The sequence below is a fragment of the Empidonax traillii genome, unplaced genomic scaffold, assembly GCF_003031625.1.
Source record: "Empidonax traillii isolate 1590-97213 ecotype Southwest subspecies unplaced genomic scaffold, ASM303162v1 scaffold52:size1600334, whole genome shotgun sequence".
NCBI classification, from domain to species: domain Eukaryota; kingdom Metazoa; phylum Chordata; class Aves; order Passeriformes; family Tyrannidae; genus Empidonax; species Empidonax traillii.
Genome location: NW_020955245.1, coordinates 944,383 through 962,315, shown reverse-complemented (window position 1 = coordinate 962,315; position 17,933 = coordinate 944,383). Strand labels below are relative to the sequence as shown.

The 17,933-nt window shown below is 51.5% G+C and overlaps 1 protein-coding gene across 11 annotated transcripts in view; it reads left to right on the top strand.

The window, feature by feature from the left end:
- The window catches only part of MEGF11 (multiple EGF like domains 11), a 247,115-nt gene extending 229,189 nt beyond the window's left edge, over window positions 1-17,926 (top strand). For 4 of the 11 annotated variants that reach the window (XM_027879240.1, XM_027879241.1, XM_027879244.1 and 1 more), the window contains 4 exons: window positions 6,053-6,119; window positions 10,720-10,776; window positions 16,794-17,000; window positions 17,546-17,926. In XM_027879240.1, the coding sequence (XP_027735041.1) occupies window positions 6,053-6,119; window positions 10,720-10,776; window positions 16,794-17,000; window positions 17,546-17,706 (492 nt within the window). In that variant the 3' untranslated portion in view covers window positions 17,707-17,926. Of the gene's footprint in view, window positions 1-6,052; window positions 6,120-6,245; window positions 6,423-10,719; window positions 10,777-15,706; window positions 15,890-16,793; window positions 17,001-17,545 lie in introns of those variants that run through there. The other 7 variants (XM_027879246.1, XM_027879245.1, XM_027879249.1 and 4 more) reach the window with 7 other exon arrangements.
- Window positions 17,927-17,933: the final 7 nt, after the last annotated feature.

The window sequence follows — 17,933 nt, the reverse complement described above, 5'->3', positions numbered from 1 at the left end:
ATCAGTGTTGTCAGCTTTAAAAACGATGGGACTTGCAGGCTGTGTCACCTTAATCCAAATGTAACTATTCACTGGAAAGCCATAGGAACAAGATTACTGCAAAAAAAAAAAAAGGGCAGGATTGTACAAGACAGGCAAAAATATCTCTACATGTGCTCCTGGAAGTCATTTCTTGGTTATTAAAAGAAAATCTCATTAAAATATAATAAAAAGGCAGGCTCCAGAGATTTCTCAGAGAAATGTTTAGACAGATGTGTAAATATGTTTTCTGATGTAGATAGTCCCCTTGCACCATGCATTTTTGCTCCCCAAACTGAAAGCGCAAACTCTCATAATGTCAAATTTAGGATGAGTGTCCACCTGGGCCACTAATCCTGTTGCAGAAATTTAAATGAATTCAGAAAAGGTCAAAGCCAGCACCTCTCCTGGATTCCCAGCCATCTCCTCACAGAAATGTTCCAAATATTAAGCTGCTGGAAAGGTTTAAGCCCCAAGCGATGCGTTGGGATCCGCCTGGAAGCTGCTCCCCCTGCTGCGGCACTGGCTGTCCAGAGTCAGTCAGCAGCTTGTCCTGGTAGTCACTGAAAGAAAAACCAGTGGCTCTGGAATTTTCAGGGTTTTTATCTCAATATATAGCCTGATATTTCCTTTAGCTCTCCCAGCATCTCACTTCTTAACGGGAACGCTTTGCAGTGCTGAAGAGCTGAGATGGCCAAAACCAAGCTTTGTCTGTCTGCAACTCTCCAGCCAAGTGAGACAAAGGAGCACATAAAGCCCCACTGGCTGCCTTAACGAGTTCATTTCCAAATCAGTTTGCCTGGTGCCATTCCCACTCTTCTGCAGAGAAATGTGCACAAGTTGTACTTGGAGGATTCGTTTCTTTGTGGTGCCAGCTGGGGTCACAAAGGAACCAGCACAGATGCAAAATGAAAAGAAATGGCAGAGGAATCTCTGCAGTGCTGAGCCAGAGCCTGGGATGTGTTATCTCTCCGAGGAGATCATGCTTTGGGGAGAGGGAGTGGAGCCATTCCCCTGTCCCTGCCCTCAGAGACAGCTTGGGCCAAGGCAGGGCATGGGAGATGCAGCCCCTACTCCGGTGCTCCCCCAGCCCCTCTTGTCCTCTTTTCTCTTTCTGTGGCTTATTTTGCCTTTTCTCTCCTCTTCCCTTGGTGTTCATTCTATTATCTTTGGTTTTCTCTCTCCCTTTTCCTATTCTCTTTTCTCACCCAACTCTATACATATTATTCCCGTTTTTCCTCCTGCTCTGCTCTCCCAGCCCCAGCATCCCTGGCTCTGGGGCTCCCAGCACAGCTGTGGCTGTTCACTGCTGTTCTCAGGGGGCACAGTGGTACCTCCCCCGGGGATGGAGGTGGCTGAGGGCAGGAGCTGAAGGGCCCAGCACTGCACTGACAATCTCAGTTTGGGGGGTGGGTCTGTCTGCACAGCACAGTGGCAGTGCCCAGCTCCCCACATCCCTGCCAGGACCAGGGAGAAGGTATCTCACCTCCTCATTTCCCTCTGCCAGGCAGACATTTGGCCACTGCTCAGGACCCTGCACACGTCCTGGAGGTAAATCACTGAAGCTGCTGAGAGACAAATACAAGTAGAGGCATTAAAACTAAAACCCGCAGGGCCGGGCGGTTGTGCCAGTGGAGCAGGGACTGGAACACAGGCAGGAGGAAAACAAGTGGGAGGAGAAGGGGGAGAGGATGAGAAGAGACTAAAAAAAGGCTTGGCTTCTTTTATGTGGCAGAATGAATGCTGAGGGGGAGCATGATTGCCATCTCTAAATACAGCAAGGTAAACACGAGGAGGGAGGGGAGCTGCTGAAGTGGGATGACAGCGCTGGCACGAGGACAAATGAGGATGAACTGGCCATGAATGCATCCAAGCTGGAAATTAGATTTCTAACATCAGATCAGCAAGATTTTGGAATAGCTTCCCAGGAAGACTAATGGGACAAAGAAATGTGATTACTGTTAAAATGGAGCTTGATCAGCTATCTCAGGGATTATGTGCCTGGGTGTTTGCAGGAAAAGGCGGCAGGACCCAGGGACTCTGTGACCAAAGCCCTTCCAGTCCTGTGTCCCTAAAGGCTGTTCCAGCTGCCAGCAGGAGCTTGTTGGGCTGAGCTGTGTCCCTGTGCAAGGTCCAGCAGAGGCTCCAGGATCCCCGTGCTGGACACCTTGCCCAGGTAACTGCTCCCCACGTGTGAGTGGGTTTGCCAGGTCAGCTTGGGTGACATGCTGGAACCACTGAAGTCAAGAGATATTTTACTATCAAACAAGTGAAGCCAGAACTTGATCTTTTGCCCTACAAAAGTTTGGCCTTTTTTCCAATGACATGTTCAGCAGCAAGTAATAGTGATGCTGCGAGTTACCCAGGAGTGTCAGACACGAACTGGAGTGAAATTGTGCCACAAATTCAATGCAGCCAAGTTTCCAAAGCAGAAAAACAGAGACACACACCCACCTCCACACCTGTGTCTTCACATCAGAGCTCTCATTGCTTGAGCTGAAGACCAGATTTCAGATGAGGAGGACCTGTCTAGCTCAGAGGGCATTTGGCAGAACCCCTCTCAGGGCTTCAGTGCCAGCTCTGTATTTGATTTTTTGAGCTATGTATTAAAGAAGGGATAAATCTCCCTTTTACTGAACCCTGCAAAGCTTGTGAAGATTCCTCTGCATAGAGCGCGGGGCTCCTGCAATGGTCACAAGCAAATGGAGGATTCTCACCTTGAGCTTTTGCAAAGCTCGTAATTCCACCCTCACCCCCTTCCAGGTGTTGCTGGTTTCTACAGACATCATAAAAATCAATTGCTATTAGATGTCCTGAATTTTTAAAGCCAGCAGTTTCACATCTATTAAAGGGAGTTCTAAATTCTACCGAAGGCTTCACATAAAATTAGAAACTGCAAAACAGAGGTCACTGGAAATGGTCTGACTGGATGTCACCCAGCTCATAAAAAGGAATTCAGCCACAGAAAGCATCATTAAAGTACCTGTGACTAAAACTTGCCCAGGAAAGAGAAAGGCTGCAAATTCAGAATGGCCGCAGAGCGTCCAGGATGGGCACGAAAGCCGAGCAGCCACTGGCTTGGACCACGGAAATCTGGAGCCAGGAGTCAGGGAAATTGATGGCAAAGCTCTTATTGATTGCTCTGCTGGAGGATAAAGGCATGATGGAGCTCCTGCCAGCACTCCTTTGCCTAATCACCACGGACTTCAGAAACCTGAGGCTGACAAATGGCTGGTGGTGGTCAGGTGGCCACTGTCATCTCTCCAGCTATCTCAGCCAGGCAGATAATGACTCTGCTTTCCTCGTGCTGGTGTCTCGTTGTTGATCTTAAAGGAAAAGTTGCCCAGATACGAGGTAGTTTTAGCCAAAGTGCTAAAATTACCAGCTAGGAATTTTAATGGAGAAATTCGCTGTTGAAGGATTTCTTCCTTCAGAAAAGCAATTTTGCTTCGCACTAAAAATTGAAGTATTTTCTGTCTTAAAAAAAAGAAAAAAGTTAACAAATTATAGTGTGTTAAGAAATGATAGTAGCACAAAGAGACAGCTATAATCACATTTCTTCCTAATTGCTGCATTCAGGAAAACTTCGAAATGTCCCCAAATCATTTCATTAAAAAAAATCAATTCTAGCCCGTAGCTCTTCATGCCAAATTTTAGGTTTGTGAGCTGATTTATAAATCCTGCAAGCCCACAGCTTTTAATAGAAACCCCCAAGACTTTAATAAATGTGCTCTAAGTGGTGCAGCTGGGTTGGAAATCAGCGTTTGTGTTCTGACTGGGAGTTCTGAAGCGAAGGACGAGGCCGTGGGCTCTGAGAACTGATGTGCTGGGGTGTGTTGGGCCACGTTCCAAGCTGATCTGCTCCTCATTCCTGTGCCACTGCTGTTCTCCTGAGTGCCCCATCGCTCCATACCCCTGTCTGCTGCCAGGGTTTCCATTCCCAGTCTGGGGGAAGCACCAGGAGCTGCTCAGTGATACAGAAACGGCTCCTGTGCCCTCAGCTGGGAGATGCCAACGCACAGCGTGTGCCAGGAGCAGGAATGTGCAGCCACAGCCACTGCTCTGGGGCAGGGATTGCTCTGGAAATGCTGCAGACAAGCAGCTTTATCAACTGTCTCCCTGCTCTGGGCACGTCCTTGAGGAGAGTGGCTGGTGCAGAGGTGCCTGCTGAGCTGATGACACCTCAGTGGGAATACGGACAGAAAATGAGGAGGAGCGGGAGGAGCTCCAGACACGGCGGTCGCTGGAGCTGTGTGGTGACAGATTCATGGGCTGCAGGGCCTCAGGGGACTGTGGGGATCATCTGGCTGCACTTCCCACTGAGCACAGGGCACAGACTGCCCTGAAGTGATGCCTCGTGCGAGGTCAGCGCTGGTGGCTCCACAGCGGAGTCTCCTCAGTCAGAGCCCAGTTTGGATGGGTTTGAAATGGGCTCCTGGGCTGGTGGCACAAAGGGAAGGTATTTGTGACCACATAAATGTCCTGAGGGCACAGGGCTGTGTCCCCCTTTCCTCAGGTGGCACGTCAGGAGTTTCCAGGAGTGCTGGGGGACTCCCTGCAGAGCTCCCTCAGTGCCCAGGGACAGCGGGATCACTGCAGGCACAGGGACAACATGGGGCTGCACCCTCAGGGGGGTGGCTGTGGCACTGAGGGCTGTTGGACTAGGCTGTGAAGGTGGGTGGAAACATCTTTGGATTGTGGATGTAGGTGCTGGGTGCCAGCTGGGATTTAGTATCCCAACAGCCTTAAGTACATCAGGGAGGTTTTTCTGTGTGCCAGGTCTGAAAACCCATTGAGGGAGCTAAGCAAAAATGAATGAGAGATCAGGAATAATTAAATGTTGTGATAATTTTGAATACTTTCTATCAGTTTTAACCTCCTTTTTGTTAAGCATTTTCCTGTAAACACAGTAAAATAGCAGAGCTGAACCCTCTGAACAGAGGCAGGAGGCTCCCCAGCCTGGAAGCAGACACGGGAGAGCAGTGGTGGCTTCACAACCGTAAAAGGGTTGGGATTTGCTCTTGAACTGACACTTCCTCAGGACCAGCTGCATTCCAGCAGTTGTGGCTTTCAAGGGTGAAATGTGAAGGTGGAAAACTCGGCAGCTTTACCAACTGCAGTGACTCCCAGACCCTCCTTGCTGGGACTCACCCGATCCCCGGGGGTTTTGTAGAACCCCTTTTTGCTGCGGTGCCCCAGGCTAGAGGAGCCTGGTACCCCAAAACAGCAACCCCTCCCCTTTCTCTGACCACAGAGATGTTCCACTGAGCTCCCTGCAGAGCCCCAAATCCCCCGTGCTTGCCCTGCTGTTGTGTTCAAGCATCACCTTGCTCGAGCGAGGCTTCGGCAGACGGCAGAGAAACCCAGAGCCCGCTGACAGGGGTGGTCAGTCCACCAGCAGCCTTTTCCAGGCATTCCCACCATGGCAGCGTGGGATGTGTCCGTTCCATGCCTCAGGCACACAGAGGGTCCCAGCTGCCAGCGCTGGGAGAGGTGTTTTTCCAGCAGCAGCAGCAGCATCTGGCTGGCAGCCCTGGGCTCCTCTCCTCGCCGGCAGATCTGCGCAGGCCTTGGCGCTTCGCCGCTGCCAGAGTTATTTTCCTTGAATTGAGAGAACTCTGTCACCGTCCCATCTCCCGTCACTGAGCACGCAGATGTCTCAGCAGATCCCCTCAGTTCCGAGCAGCCCCTCTTTGCATGCTGATGTCGGTGGGTTTGATCCATCCCTCTCCATTAGTTGTCGTGGAGCTGCCAGCACGTCACTCCGTGGCCACAGGCGTCCAAAGTCGTGGTGCTCAAGGAAACCCCGTGTTTTCCAGCATGTTTGTGTTCATGGCTTGGTGAAGTGACTTTCCTTTGTGATTTTCCCTAATGCTAGTGAACAACTGTCCAGCTCATTAGGCTTAAGGGCTGAGATGTGAGGCCAAGGTAACAATCATCTCCCATTTCTGTTCCTGACGTCCTTGGGCTGGAGTCTCGGGTGGGAACTGTCTGTTTCTTCCAGCATTAACCCATTATCATACTTTTTGAACAGCTCAGTAACAAAATCCTTGACAGAGAAACTGCAGACTGGAGACCCTACAGCTATCTGAATGAACTAGGTCAGTAATTTTTAAACACTTTCATCACCTTGGTAGACTTTAGAGCGATTCCAGATCCAAGTCAGCCTTTCATGAAGGCATTAACAATAGTGATGAATATCGGTGTTGTCTTTATTTCACCATCAGAATTGCCAGCAGTGAAAGATGGAGAATTGAGAATTGTTTCCTTTACCACAAACCACAGACTAGGAGAGCACAGTCAATATTCATTCCAGCCTCCCTTCCAGGGCTGCTGGGTTGAATCACTATCATCATCTACTCCATAAATGTTTTTGTTTTTTTTTTAAAGACTGACTGAGGACATTAAAACTTCAAAATTGGGATTTTTTTTTTTTCTTCCCTTTTCTTTCATGCTTAATAAAGCTCAGCACTAAATGCTGACATGTTGATGGAAGTGTGGAGCCTCCGTGGGAGCTGGGGCGTGTGATCCACCGTTATCTCCCAGTAAATCACACCGTGCCCGCTTCTCAGGCAACTCTCAACCACCAGCCAAGCCAAGAGTGAAGTTTAATTGCCTTTCCTGGGTTTATTCTCCCTGGCTTAAGTTTTAACAGGGTTTTTTGCAGCTCTCAGCTCAAAATCCTTCCCAGATTTAGTGCTTTGGATGCTGTTTGTTTTCCTATATCTGAGCAGTTGGAGTTTGCCCTTTCCTTTCCTGGGATTACTGATACCTTACTGGAAATATGCTGTAGGGGGGGAAAGTGCAGCATTAAGGGGTATTATGGGATTTTTAAGGTCAGCTATCTCTCAGCTCACGTGGCACAGGGAGGAGCCCAGGGCAGTCACTGCTCCTGGCACACACCAGGCCTCCCTGCAGAGATCGGGCCTTCCCTGCATCAGGAAAATCACAAACCTGTCAAGCTTCAGTGCAAAACCTCATCATCATCAAAACCATCAGTGTTTTTTTGTGTATAATAACCTGCAGAGCTGCTGTTGTGCTTACCTGTACATGACATGGGGGGCAGGGTTTCCAAATGCTCCCTCAAATCGAGTTAATTTTCCTTTTACCGTTTTGCTGCTTTTTTTTTTTTTTTTTCACACTTATTTGCTTTATTTGTGTTTATCTTGCTGTGTCCTGAGCTCCCTGTGTGCCACGTCTGTCCTGCATTCATGCATTTTATTTTACTAGCAGGGGCAATGCCAAATGCCTCTGCAGCAAGAAGTGCTAAACACTTCAGCTTTCAGCTAAGTGGCCTCCAGCACAACACTCAGCTTTTCCCATGGCATTTTGCATCCAGGATACCTTTTCCTTTCTTTTTTTTTTTCACAGTAATTGATGAAAATGAAGGGGTTTTTTTTCCTCCTTTTCAGTAGCAGAATGAATGCCTGCTCGTGCTGACTCCCATAATGTTGAATCCTTGCTCAGATCAAGGCCGTTTTTACACAAAACTGTAAAATATTTTCACTTCTTGGTATTGCCTTTGGTGCATTAAAAGCTGCAGATTCCACCTGTGCAAATTTCAGAAAAGAAGTGAAAATCTTCAGTGTTGAGTTGTAAACACAAAATAGGAGTGAAGCCCAGTGAGGTCACAGGGGGGATCCCGACCTTCAAACTGCATCGGGCATGGAAGTGCCACAGTTAAAGACTTCTCACCCCACTGTGAGCTTTAGGTTTAGGGCACAGATGCCCCAGCTCGTGTTCTGGAGGAGCAGCCAAGCACTGGGCAGGGCTGGATTCAGTTAAAAAGAGTTAAAACAGCCTCGGAGACCAGCACAGCTCCTGTGCTGTGACCCTGAAAGGTCCTGGAGAGCAGAGGTGTAAATGAGAGAGAGGTGGGGGAGAATTAAAGGGAGGTGGAAGAGACATTGCCAAGAAATCTGGAATGGATGGAAACCTTCAGCTCTGCTGGTCACCCCCCTGCCAGCGACCCCTCAGCTGTGGCAGTGATCCCAAAGGATGGGACCCACCAGATGAGGAGCATCAGGCTCACAGAGACATCTCCAGGCTCGTTAGAATTTGCAGGTGTCCTCAGTATTAATTATAGTTGAGGGAAAGGTGATTGTAAGAATATTTGTGTGAAAATTAACTCTGACACTCATCTTCTAAAACCCCCAATCATAAGGAGTTCTCTTCATTCCAGTGGGTCTCACCAGACTGCAGGTGTTCTGCCTGTTTTGCAGGACTTTGTGTGCCAGGTTCATGTTCTTTCCAAGTGGGGAATGTGAGGACAGAGCCTGTATTTTTGCTGCTGGCACCTTTGCTTGTGAGCTTCAGATAAGGGGCTTTGTCAGAGAGCTGGTCGTGTCTGCTCAGGGGAGTTGGGGTCTAGGGATGAGCACAAGTAATTCCCATGGACGTGGCCTGGAGAGATCAGAGTTTGGGGGCTCTGGTGCCAAGAAGAGGCGGCTTTGTCACCTCCCTGTGTGTCACTGCCCTCCCAAGGCAGCTCAGTCCTCGTTACAGGGAGAGGCTTGTCTTTGCATTCTCTGTTCTCCATCTCCTGCTGCAGAACAGGAATTCCCTGACAGATCTCTCTTGCTCTGGTCCAGCCTGCACTGAGCAGTGGTAGATTCCATCTTCCAGCTCCTCTCCTGAGGGAGTCAAAACTCCTGAGCCACGTCCTGGGTTCAGGGAGGGTTGTTGTGCTCGTTGGCTGCAGCAAAAATGGCTTTATGTGGAATGGGTTTTTAACAGCAGTCCTTGATGCAGAGACTAAAGGGTGATTTGCAGCCCATGGGGAGGGACTCGAAGCTGAATTTATTCCAAAGGACCAAAGCCACTAAGTTTGATTCACAGCTGACTTTGCATTTTTCTCAAAGCCAAGAGGTGTGGAAAAATATTTCCAGCCGAGACTCTGATTTCACCCAGCAGATAATTCAGCTTCAGAGTTAAACCTGGACTTCCATAAAATGCCACATTCCTGGCCTGTTTAGGACTTTTCCACTCTAATGACTTCTGCAGGTTAAAAAATAGCGTGTCCATCATTCATTTCACCTCCTGAGGAGCGCAGTGAATACACAGAAATGGGTCATAAACCCACAGTATTGTAGCAGATAAAAGAGAAAACTAAAGGCAGAATTACAGGGAATAGGTTGGGAAGGGTCAGGTAGGGCTCCCAAGAGCAATGTCCTCCCCAGGGGTCAGCTTGGGTCACCTTTGCTTCCCTCCCACAGCCCCTTCCCGCTGTGACCTGTTGGGAGCCCTCCAGCTGCTCCCAAACACTGCCTGGGTGTTCCTGCCCTGGGAGATTTGCTCAGCCCTGGCAGGAGGATGTGTGATCACCAGGGATGGCCTTGGGGAGATCCACTGCTGGGAAAGGGAGCCCCAGCCCCTTGGATGGCAGCCCAGGGATGAATTAGCTCCATCCTGCTCCCCTGGCAGAGGACAGGGCAGGAAAACAGCCATGAGCTAATCCTGCTGTGGGACAGAGCTTCCCACACCTCCCTGTCAGCCTCGCCCTCTGCATCAGCAACTGCCTGGGGATCAGAGGGGACGACAAAGCAGAAGGTGCTCCCGTGGACTGGGGGGTCACTCTTGGCCAGAAGGATGAGCTCCATCACAGGGAGCCAGCCATGCACCACCAGCTCAGCCTGTGCTCAGGGATGAGCCCTGAGAGCCAGAGCAGAGGGTTTGCTTTGTCTTTGATTCGCCACTAACACGTTTATTGTCTAATTTAGTCATTTTTCTTATTTAGCCAAAGAAACCCCAAAGGTGTGATGATAAAGGCACTGGTACAGCATTGCCCGTGGCTGTGACAACTTTTCTGCAGAGAGACCAGAGGACACTCAAGGACAAACAGCTGGGAAGCCTCTGGGACACAGTTTGCAGGGCTCTTTTCCCAGCCTAACCGAGTTACTTGACTGGGAATCCCAAAAGCCACGGAGACATTGCTCAGTAACCAAATCTGCATTGATTTTCCCAGTCAATAAGGAATACCAGACTCCATAGTTAAAGAGATTTAAAGGCTTGCATTAGATTTGCCTCTTGATTGATATCGAGGGCAATCTGCAGCAGTGGAAATGGAAGAGGTTCCCATCCCCTTCTGTCTCCGCTTCCATGAGGAACAGCAAGTTCCTGTGGAGCCACAGGTGTTGCTGTCAGCTCTCTGCACTGTCAGACCACAGGGGACACTCAGGGACTGTTGTCACATCAGTTACTGAACCGTGCAAATTTATAGTGGGTAATTCAAGCAGATTGTGAGCACCTCAGACCTAAGGCTGTGAGCCAAATAACCCACTGTCCACCAACAAAACAAAGCCTAAAACACGTCACAGGGTGATGCAACACAACCTGCAGACTCGGGTGGGAAAGGACACGTTTCAGGCTTCTTTCCCTAATCCAAGCCAGTGTTTCAGTCCTGAACGTACCAGCAGATGATTTTTTTTCCTGATCTCCTGATGGATGGCTGTTCTGGTAGCCCTGCTGCAGGAAAGCCCTCCCTTCAGGGAAGCTCTTGAGCACACGCAGAATTCTCGGCAGGCACAGGCTCCCCACTGAAGCTGAGGGTGTGCTCACAGCTGAGGACGTGCTTAAGAGCCTGCCTAAATGAGGGCCTCGATGTACAGTTCAGGGGGAGGAATATTATGCTGCTCAGCAGTCAAAGCGATCCAATTTACATCAATATTTATTTGTTTTCCGTTATATATCATTTTTATGCAGGTGCTTGTGGGATGGATAGACGTCAGAACACATACATAATGGAAAAAAGCTTCAAAGGTATGGTATCCAGTGCTGCAGAACCCTGCCAGGTGTGAGGAGGGTGCCCTAGAAGAGGTGAGATAGGAGCACCTGGGACAGTGGCCGGGGCAGGCAGGGAGGGACAGAGCCACGACCCTGCTGGCAGCACTCCTGGGGCCAGGAGTTCTGGATTAGGGCTTGCCAGGGCCACAGGCTCCTGCCTGGCACAGCAGCACAGGGCAAAAGGGAGGGCTCAGCTGCAGGGCAGGAGGGGCAGGTGGAGCTGGCTGGGCAGGGGACGCTCCTGTAGGACCCACTGGCCACCCCCAGGGATGTGGTGGCAGCTGCTGAGGACAGACCGGGGTGTTCCCCTGCTCTTGGCCATCCTGAGTTCGAGCAGAGCCCCCAGAAGATGAGCTGCCCCTGCCTCGTGCCCTTTGCTGAGAGGGGGTTGGAGCAGAGCCCTCCCTGAGGTCACTGACCCCTCACATGGCAGGAGAATTTACGGGCACTGGCTCCAGGGCAGCTCTAAAAAGGGATCAGGGATGAGTCCTGAGCACAGCTGGTTTGACATTTCACTTGTCCCCCAGGTTTACATTCCAAACATTCCAGTGATGGCTGGACATGGAGCACTTGGCAGAGTGGTTCCCAGAGCTCCTGACAGGTTGGGCTGGGCTTCAGCACAGGGAACTTGAACTCCAGAAGGTGGAGCAAGGAATCTGTCTGTGGGGAATAGGCAGGTTTCAGGCTCCAGGTCCTTGATGTGAATCCAGGGCTGTTGTGTCTGTTCATGCCTGGGAATGTCCCTCCATCAGCCAGGGAGGGAAATAGCACAGCAGTGTCCTGGAGCTGCTGCTGGCTGAGTCACAGGGACAGTGGTGCCCTCACACACAGCTGGGTGCCAGACACCCCTGAGCTGCTCCAGGGCCACACCTTTGTCTGAACTAACCAGGAATATCAAAAGCTGTTCCTCACACAAAGCAGTGACCAGCCTGTAGCCAGGCCTAGAGATCAATAATCTCTTTGTAGCTGCCGTTTTCAAAACACAGTGGTGCAATATTTGCTAAAAATTCACCTTACTGCACAGAAACACAGAAGGAAAGCAATAATCCATAACCCAGTCTTTCTTAGTAAAGCTAAAATTAAAATATTAAAAGGGTTATGTACATATATGATATATATTATACTCAATCCACTGCTACTTCAGTGATTCTCTTTTTCAGAAGAAAAATTTTACTGCAATACAGCTAGCTGTTCTCTTTACATGGAACCATTAGCTTCATTAGTTTCTAGTAAATTGCTGTGTTTACAAGGTTTAAAAGCTGCTTGAAACACATGCAGCAGGAGCTCCCATCCACAGGCACAGTCACACAGAGGGGAACCAGCGGGAACAGAGGAAAAAGAATCCCAGGGACAGGGAACTGTGAAAATGTATTTTCTGTTCCTACATATTTTGCTTATTATTTAGGATCTGAACCGTTTCTTTTACACGTTCATCTCCTGATAAATGGAGAAATCAGGCCCAGAAACCACGTCAGGACAGCTGGGGTGTTCTTTGTGCTGCTCAGCTGCCCTGGGACACCCCCAGCCCTGGGGGAATTCCTCCCCAAAGGAGCTGGGAATGTGCCCCATGCTCAGCTTGCAGCTCTTCCTGCCCTGCCAGGCGCAGAGTTAGCCCTGACTCCCCAAATTCCTCCCAAAGATGGAGAGAAAGCAACTCCCAGTCCCAGCCAGTTGGATCCTGTCAGCAGAAGGACTTGGCGGGTGGGGGCTTAGTTTCCATCTGCTTTCATCCACTCTTCTCCCACCAGGGTGGTCCAACTGGGGAAAGTTTATCCTGCAGCTGGAAGTGGCGTTTGGTGCCCCTGGACCAGCTCAGAGCCCTGGAGGGGGCACAGGGGCTGGGGCTGAGCTCAGGCTGTTCTGATCCTGGTCCAGCACCCCCTTCCCCAGGTCTGGGAGGACACCAGAGCCTGTTCCCCTCGGGGCTGGCCCAGAGCAGGACACCAGGAGAGGGCTGTTCCTGGGCAGCCTGGCACAAGGAATGCTGCCAGGGGAGGGGCAGGGGGGCAGGCACAGAGGTTTGGGTCTGCCAGGGTCGCTCCCAGTGTCTGACAGCAGCAGGAGCCCTTGGGGCAGGGAGGGCTGGGTGCCACACTGGTGGCACCTGGTGACAGGGGCTGGACAGTCAGGAGATTTCCAGAGCAGGTTTCTGAGCAGTTTCTTTCCTCTGCATGGTGCTCAGTGATACCATTTCCAAGCTTTCCCTTGCAGCTGAGTCCTTCCCTATTTTTTAGAAGTAGTTTTTTAAATGAGTGCTGATGCACTGGTGGAATAAGGTGACCTCAAGGCAGTAACACCTCAAGGAAAATAAACCTACCCTTTGCACAACAGCCAGGAAAACAAACCCCTGGAGCTGGAAGCACTGATCCCATTCAGCCTGGTTCATCTGGGGTTTGTGCAGGATGTGTCCCCACTCCTGTGTCACTCTGGGGAGCTGCACTGAGCCCTGGCTGTGTTCCTGTCCCTGCAGCAGCCAGGGCTGGGCAGGACAGGGACAGCAGCCAGCAAGGCATGGCATCCCAAAGGGGTTAACTAGCAGGAACAGCACGTTCTGCCTGTGTGCAGCACCTTCCTCAGCACTTCCAGCGGGGCAGGAGGTTCCAAGGCTTGTCATTAGGATGCCAGGGGAAATTCAGGGCGAAAGAGAGGAACCCAGTCTGTGGGAGGGGACATTTCCAGTCCCTGCTAACAAAAATAAACCCTCCAAAGGTCTGGAGATTGGTATCCAGGCAACACAGAAGGAAGGGACTGCAAAATTAGAGCATATTCCCCGTATTTCTCTGGAAGTCCAGCTGAGCCAGTGCTTCCAGTGAGTCCCAGCACTGTGGTGACAGTGCCACGGCTCGAGCTGAGCTTCCACCTCCACCAGAGCTCCCTGTGGGTACGGGGAGGATGAGGAGGCAGCGTGGCCAGAGCTCACACAGGGCCTGCAGCACCAGGGGCTGAGAATTTCTAAACACCCTTGTCCTGGTTAAATTAATTCACAAAACGAAATCTGACAATCGATGCCAGACTGCTTAATTATCCCCCAAATTACCTTAATAACAAAGCAACTCAGCTGCTTCTCCATCCCTTAAATTCTCCGTGATCCTGCACAGAGTGTTTCTGGTGGGCTAATGACTCCCTGGTGTGCAGCACGTTCCCAAAAAAAGGCTGGTGCTCCATAAAATAGATTTATGGTATCCAGAGTGAAGGGCTGATCCTGGAGCTCCCATTTACGTCAGAGGGAATCAGCTCCTGGGCACGTTGTTTCCCAATATCTTGTGGGGTAAAGGCAGCTCCTGGGAGAGGCCAAACAAGTCTGGGCAGCCCCAGCGGTGTTTGGTGTCTCCCAGCAGGGCCTGGGAAGGGCAGGGCTGGTGCTGAGGGACACCTGCCTGGAGAGGGGTGCCAGCCCTGGCAGCAGGGCAGGTGAATTTGGGCTTAGGAAGGGTAAAAGTAGCTGAGCTGGGCTCAATAAAATAGCTGATGTGCTGGGATTTTCGCCTGTGCCAGCTCCAATGTGCCCAATTCCATCAACAAACCAGCACTGACCCAGCACAGCTCTGCAGGAGCAGCATTTCCCCTTGGCCCTTTTTTGCTGTAGTAGCCAGTAGTCCTTTATAATTGTTATTTTATTATTCTAAGCCCTGCTCGGGTGTGATTTGTTCCCTCCCAGCCATGGTGCCGACAGGGAATGCTCTGTAGTGACGCTCAGGGCACGAGGAGGATCCTGCCTTTTCTACCCCAGAAAATGTTGCTCAGCAGCACAGCTTGAGGCAGGGAGGGAAGTTTGTCATAATCTCCCTATCTCGCCCCAAAATGTAGAGCTGGCTCATTGCAGGCTGCCCAGGCTCTCCTAACAAGCACCACAGACCTGCAGTAGGACCAGGAACTGTAACTCGCTGCCAGGTAGAGCTGAGCTTTTCTTTGGCTGAGAATGGAATGAAAGCCTCAGGAATGAGTCCCTCCTCATCCAGCCATGCCCCTCAAGCAGTGAGTGCTCCCACTCCGGCTCCTTGTCCACGTGAGAGAGCTCACTCCTGCACAACCCTCCCGGTGACTGAAGACTGGGGCCCAGTCCAAATAGGTCTTTTCACTCCAAGGATTTTGATTAATTGATTAATTCATTTGTTAAGTCTTTGTCCATGGTCTCCTCACCTCTCACACCAACAGATCCCAGGCTCTGGCACCTGAGTTTAAGTCACACACAGAGAACAAAGGCCAACAACACTGAGCTCACTCATGTGCAGGAGCCTTTGCTCTCCCAGAGTTGCTCCATCGCCCTGTGGAAGGATGGGATGGGGCAGTTTTCCCCTGACTTGTACTGGGATGGGGTTGGTGAAGCTGGAGGGCCAAACCCTGTGTCCAACAGCCAGGGAATGTCGGTGTTCCCTGGTTCCCATCTGCTGGGATGTCCCACACCAGGCATGTTTCACGTGGAAGCAAAGGCACTGCTGATCCCCCCCAGGCTGGAGTCAGACGAGGAGGTTCTTGATTTTATAGCTCAATTACCATTGCAGTGGTGCCAGAGCCTCTGCCAGCCTCCCACCCCGCACGGTCCAGCCCCTGCTGCTGGTTTGTTTGCAGAGGAGCTGCTGTCACTGCCCCTCAGAGCTCAGGGCTCTCCACACTTGCCGTGTCCCTGAAACCAGGGAGGCCAGAAAGGCGACTCCTTGTGCAGGTGGCAGGGCACGACCTGGCACCTCCCTCAGGGCTGAATCCAGGCCAGGGGCACCAGGCCCAGGGGGTGATGGACACACAGACACAACCCCAGAGCTGGTGGAGGGAGAATCACACCCAGTGGAGCAAACCCGGCGAGCGAGGGAGCAGGATGGGGCTCGGAGACGAGGTTTGTAAGGGAGGAGCGGTGTCGTGTTGTCTGTCATTTCTTAACCTGAATTTCTCTTTTTGTCTCCCATACTAGACAGCGGGGGCAGCTGGGATTGCAGCTATTTTGCAAGTCCCACTATTTCACCGGGAGTATTTCATATATACCAGGATCTGCCTTTGTACTGTAACCCAGCACAAGAAAATGCCTCATCTTTCATTGCATCGCTCTAATTCTAAATTACTGGCACTGCCCAGCAGGATGCACACGGCAGCAATGGCACGTTCTTGACTGTCAATGTTAAGACTTATTTATTCTCTATTTTTTTTTTTTTTTTTTTTTTTTTTTTTTTTTTTTTTTTTTTTTTTTTTTTTTTTTTTTTTTTTTTTTTTTTTTTTGAAGTAAGACTGGCACTGTACCTTGCTGAGGGCTGGCACAGCCCAGCCAGGGTCACCAACCGGTGGTCGCAGCTCTCACGCCAACCTCGTTCCCCCCACGTAGCGCCTCCGTCACCGTCTCCTCCTCTCCAGCCCAGGGGAGAGGAGCAGGAGATGTTTGCAGCAATGAGGGGGGAAAAGCAGAGCAGGAGTGAGGCTCAGACAGAGGATTGTCCCCCTCCCTGTGGAAACCCAAGTGTTCCAGCTTGCAGGATGCTGGATAAAACCCCGAAGCCGGCGCTCTCAGGGGGCCACACACGCCAAGGCTGCAGTTCTGAGCCTGTGGCAAAGCTGAGCATTCCAACACAGGGCCTTGGATGTGCCCAAAGCCCCGGGACACTCACCCAGCAGCTGGCCCAGCAGCCCCAGCCCCAGCAGAGGGTCCTGCCTGCAGAGCCCACTCGTGGTCCCGTGCGGGGTTAAACAACACGGCTCCTTGGGAATTAGGGCAGGGAGGGAAGGCGTTGCCACCTCAAATTAAAGATTGGCAGTAAACGACAGCTAGGGCCTTTTACAGCAAAACCTTCGGTGCTGAGCAGGTTTTTGTTTCTTTCCTGCCAGTGAGTTGTGGATGCAATGGTCTGGAGCACCCAGAGCACAAGCGCCGGGTGTCTGTGCTGGATGCGTCGAGGATCCTCCTTCCCCCCTGTCCCCTTGTCACCCCCAGCCTTCCTGCAGAGGCTCAGTTGTAATTACCTGAGTGAAGCTAATGACCCTGACGCTCCCACCCCGCTCTTGTTTTGCAGATTATATGAAGGAGTCCGTGTGCAGCTCCAGCACTTGTTCCCTGAACAGCAGTGAAAACCCCTATGCCACCATCAAAGACCCCCCCATTTTAACCTGCAAACACTCCGAGAGCAGCTACGTGGAAATGAAATCGCCTGGGCACAGGGAGTCCCCCTATTCCGAAATGCCAACTTCATCCACAGCCAATAAAAACATCTACGAAGTTGGTGAGCAGTGGGTGGCACGGGGGCTGCTCCAGCAGCTGGGGTGGGGATCAGTGTAGAGGCTGCTTTTCCTGGCACAAGGAGCTGGAATTGGCACAGGGCAGGGAGACACTGGCAGGGGGGGGAAGGCCTGAGCACTGGGGTGTTGATTTGGGGAGCTAAGAGCTGAAAGGGGGACTCACAGGGATCATCGAGTCCAACTCCTGGCCCTGCACAGAACACCTCAACAATCCCACCCTGTCCCTCAGAGCGTTGTCCAAACCCTCCCGGAGCTCTTGGGGCCGTGCCCACTGCCCTGGGGAGCCGGTTTAGTGCCCACCACCCTCTGGGGGAAGGACCTTTACCTGATACCCAGCCTAACCCTCTCCTGACACAGCTCCAGCCCTTCCCTGTGTCCTGTTGCGTGATTTCCTCTCTGCTCTGCCCCACCTGCTGCCTCCTGTGCTGCCTGGAGGGGGTGAGGTGGTTTGGGAGGCCCATGTCCTGTGCTTGGACAGTCACTGGTTTTGGGAGCGCTGCTGGTTGCCATAACCCAGTTTTCCTTTCAGAGCCCACTGTCAGCATAGTCCAAGACGGCCGCAGCCGGAGTGCCAGTTACCTGCAGAACCCGTACGACCTTCCCAGGAACAGCCACATTCCCGGGCACTACGACCTCCTCCCCGTGCGGCACAGCCCCACGCACGGGCCCTCTTGGGACAAGCAGCCTTGAAGGGATGGACTCCACTGGGCCCTGCGCTGCCCACGCCAGCTGGGAGGAAGCAGAGGAGGAGCCGTTCCTTTTCCACGCCGTGGGATGCTGATGGACGAGGACCGGCTCACGCACGGACCTGCCGCGACACAGCATCAGCTTGGGCCGACTGCAGCTGCATGATGTTATTTATAAAGACACTTTTCTATGGGTAACTGGAACTAACAGAACCTCCTCCACGTGTGGCT